We start from the raw sequence: 2,452 nt of genomic DNA on the forward strand, positions 1-2,452 counted from the left end.
AAATTTCCAAAAGTAAAATCTATCTCAGAGCACAACAATTCACCATCTGGTTTTTATCCCAAGAAGGACTGGTTATGTAGTGAATCTAGGTTCATATAACTAGCCAAGGAAACTATTTTAAAAGGAAAAACAAAGCTTTAATAAATATACACTTATGACCTGGCCCCGCCCACCTAGTGCGTGTCCGTAGACTGAGGCCCAGCCCCCTTCGCCTGTTTTGAGCGCCTCCAGCATGTCTGACAAACTGCCCTACAAAGTCGCTGACATCGGACTGGCTGCCTGGGGACGCAAGGCCCTGGACATTGCTAAGAACGAGATGCCGGGCCTGATGCGTATGCGGGAGCAGTACTTGGCCTCCAAGCCACTGAAGGGCGCTCGTATTGCTGGCTGCCTGCACATGACAGTGGAGACGGCCATCCTCATTGAGACCCTCATCGCCCTGGGGGCTGAGGTGCAGTGGTCCAGCTGCAATATCTTCTCCACCCAGGACCATGCGGCAGCTGCCATTGCTAAGGCTGGCATTCCGGTGTATGCCTGGAAGGGCGAAATGGACGAGGAGTACCTGTGGTGCATTGAGCAGACGCTGTACTTCAAGGACGGGCCCCTCAACATGATTCTGGATGACGGGGGCAATCTCACCAACCTCATCCACACCAAGTACCCGCAGCTCCTGTCAGGCATCCGAGGCATCTCTGAGGAGACAACAACTGGGGTCCACAACCTCTACAAGATGATGGCCAATGGGATCCTCAAGGTGCCTGCCATCAATGTCAATGACTCCGTCACCAAGAGCAAGTTTGACAACCTCTATGGCTGCCGGGAGTCCCTCATAGATGGCATCAAGCGGGCCACAGATGTGATGATTGCCGGCAAGGTAGCGGTGGTAGCAGGCTATGGCGATGTGGGCAAGGGCTGTGCCCAGGCCCTGCGGGGTTTCGGGGCCTGTGTCATCATCACTGAGATTGACCCCATCAATGCACTGCAGGCTGCCATGGAAGGCTATGAGGTGACCACCATGGATGAGGCCCGTCAGGAGGGCAACATCTTTCTCACCACCACAGGCTGTGTTGACATCATCCTTGGCTGGCACTTTGAGCAGATGAAGGATAATGCCATTGTGTGTAACATTGGACACTTTGACGTGGAGATCGATGTCAAGTGGCTCAATGAGAACGCCGTGGAGAAGGTGAACAACAAGCCGCAGGTGGACCGCTACCGGCTGAAGAATGGGCGCCGCATCATCCTGCTGGCTGAGGGTCGGCTGGTCAACCTGGGTTGTGCCATGGGCCACCCCAGCTTCGTGATGAGTAACTCCTTCACCAACCAGGTGATGGCACAGATCGAGCTGTGGACCCATCCAGACAAGTACCCCGTTGGGGTTCACTTCCTGCCCAAGAAGCTGGATGAGGCAGTGGCTGAAGCCCACCTGGGCAAGCTGAATGTGAAGTTGACCAAGCTGACTGAGAAGCAAGCCCAGTACCTGGGCATGTCCCATGATGGCCCCTTCAAGCCGGATCACAACCGCTACTGAGAGCCAGATCCAGTGGTTCCTCAGCCCACGACAGATGAGAAGGGGGTATATTGAAGGGCAAAGAGGAACTGTTGTTTGAATTTTCCTGAGAGTCTGGCTTAGTGCTGGGTCTTAAACCTCATAACAATGAGGTTAGTACTTTTAGTCCCTGTTTTACAGGGGTTAGAATAGACTGGTAAGGGGCAACTGAGAAAGAATAGAGAAGTGACAACCAGAGGTTGAGAGGGGCCAGAAAAACATGAATGAATGCAGGCAGATTTCGTGAAATCTGCCACCACTTTATAACTAGATGGTTCCTATCACAACCCTGGGTCAAAAAGAGAATAATTTGATCTATAATGTTAAAAGAAAGCAGGAAGATGGGTAAATAAAAATCTTGGTGTCTAAAAGAAAAAATAAATAAATAAATAAATAAATAAATAAATACACACTTGTTTCCAGCACGGAGAATATAGTAAGGTGAGTAGGCACTTCACTCAGGCACTTCACTTAAGATATGCTCCTCAAACACACACATACACACATAATTAGCTATCAAGGTAAATAATATAATAATGCAAGCTTTTTACATAAGTTTTGATTTTAAAAATCTAAATTTGATTATTTTGTTAATCGCAATTTTTTGCACCAATTTAAAAAAATTAAATCAAAGTTAATGCAAAAAATTATGATTAACAAAATATCAAATTTTAAACAAACCCATCGTTCAAATCCGCACTAGTATAAGTCACTTCACTTGCCTGATTATTTGTTGGTAGAAGAGAAAAGAAAGGCATACAGAGGAAAAGTAAATCATCAGATTACCTTGTCATTATATCTTACCTCATGGAGACAGGTATCATGAGCTCAACCTGAGCTGTCGGAGGAGAGATTCGAGATTTTACACAAAGGAGGGATCCAACCGCACTTCTCCAACACCAC

At 47.7% G+C, this 2,452-nt stretch overlaps 1 protein-coding gene across 1 annotated transcript; it reads left to right on the plus strand.

The window, feature by feature from the left end:
- The first annotated feature begins 219 nt into the window (after positions 1-219).
- LOC102142564 (adenosylhomocysteinase-like) lies at positions 220-1,735 on the plus strand. Its single transcript, XM_005545665.4, has one exon. It carries the CDS (start codon positions 233-235, stop codon positions 1,529-1,531), a length of 1,299 nt encoding a protein of 432 aa, XP_005545722.3. The 5' UTR covers positions 220-232; the 3' UTR covers positions 1,532-1,735.
- Positions 1,736-2,452: the final 717 nt, after the last annotated feature.

The sequence above is a fragment of the Macaca fascicularis genome, chromosome 2 (assembly GCF_037993035.2).
Source record: "Macaca fascicularis isolate 582-1 chromosome 2, T2T-MFA8v1.1".
Classification (NCBI taxonomy): Eukaryota; Metazoa; Chordata; class Mammalia; order Primates; family Cercopithecidae; genus Macaca; species Macaca fascicularis.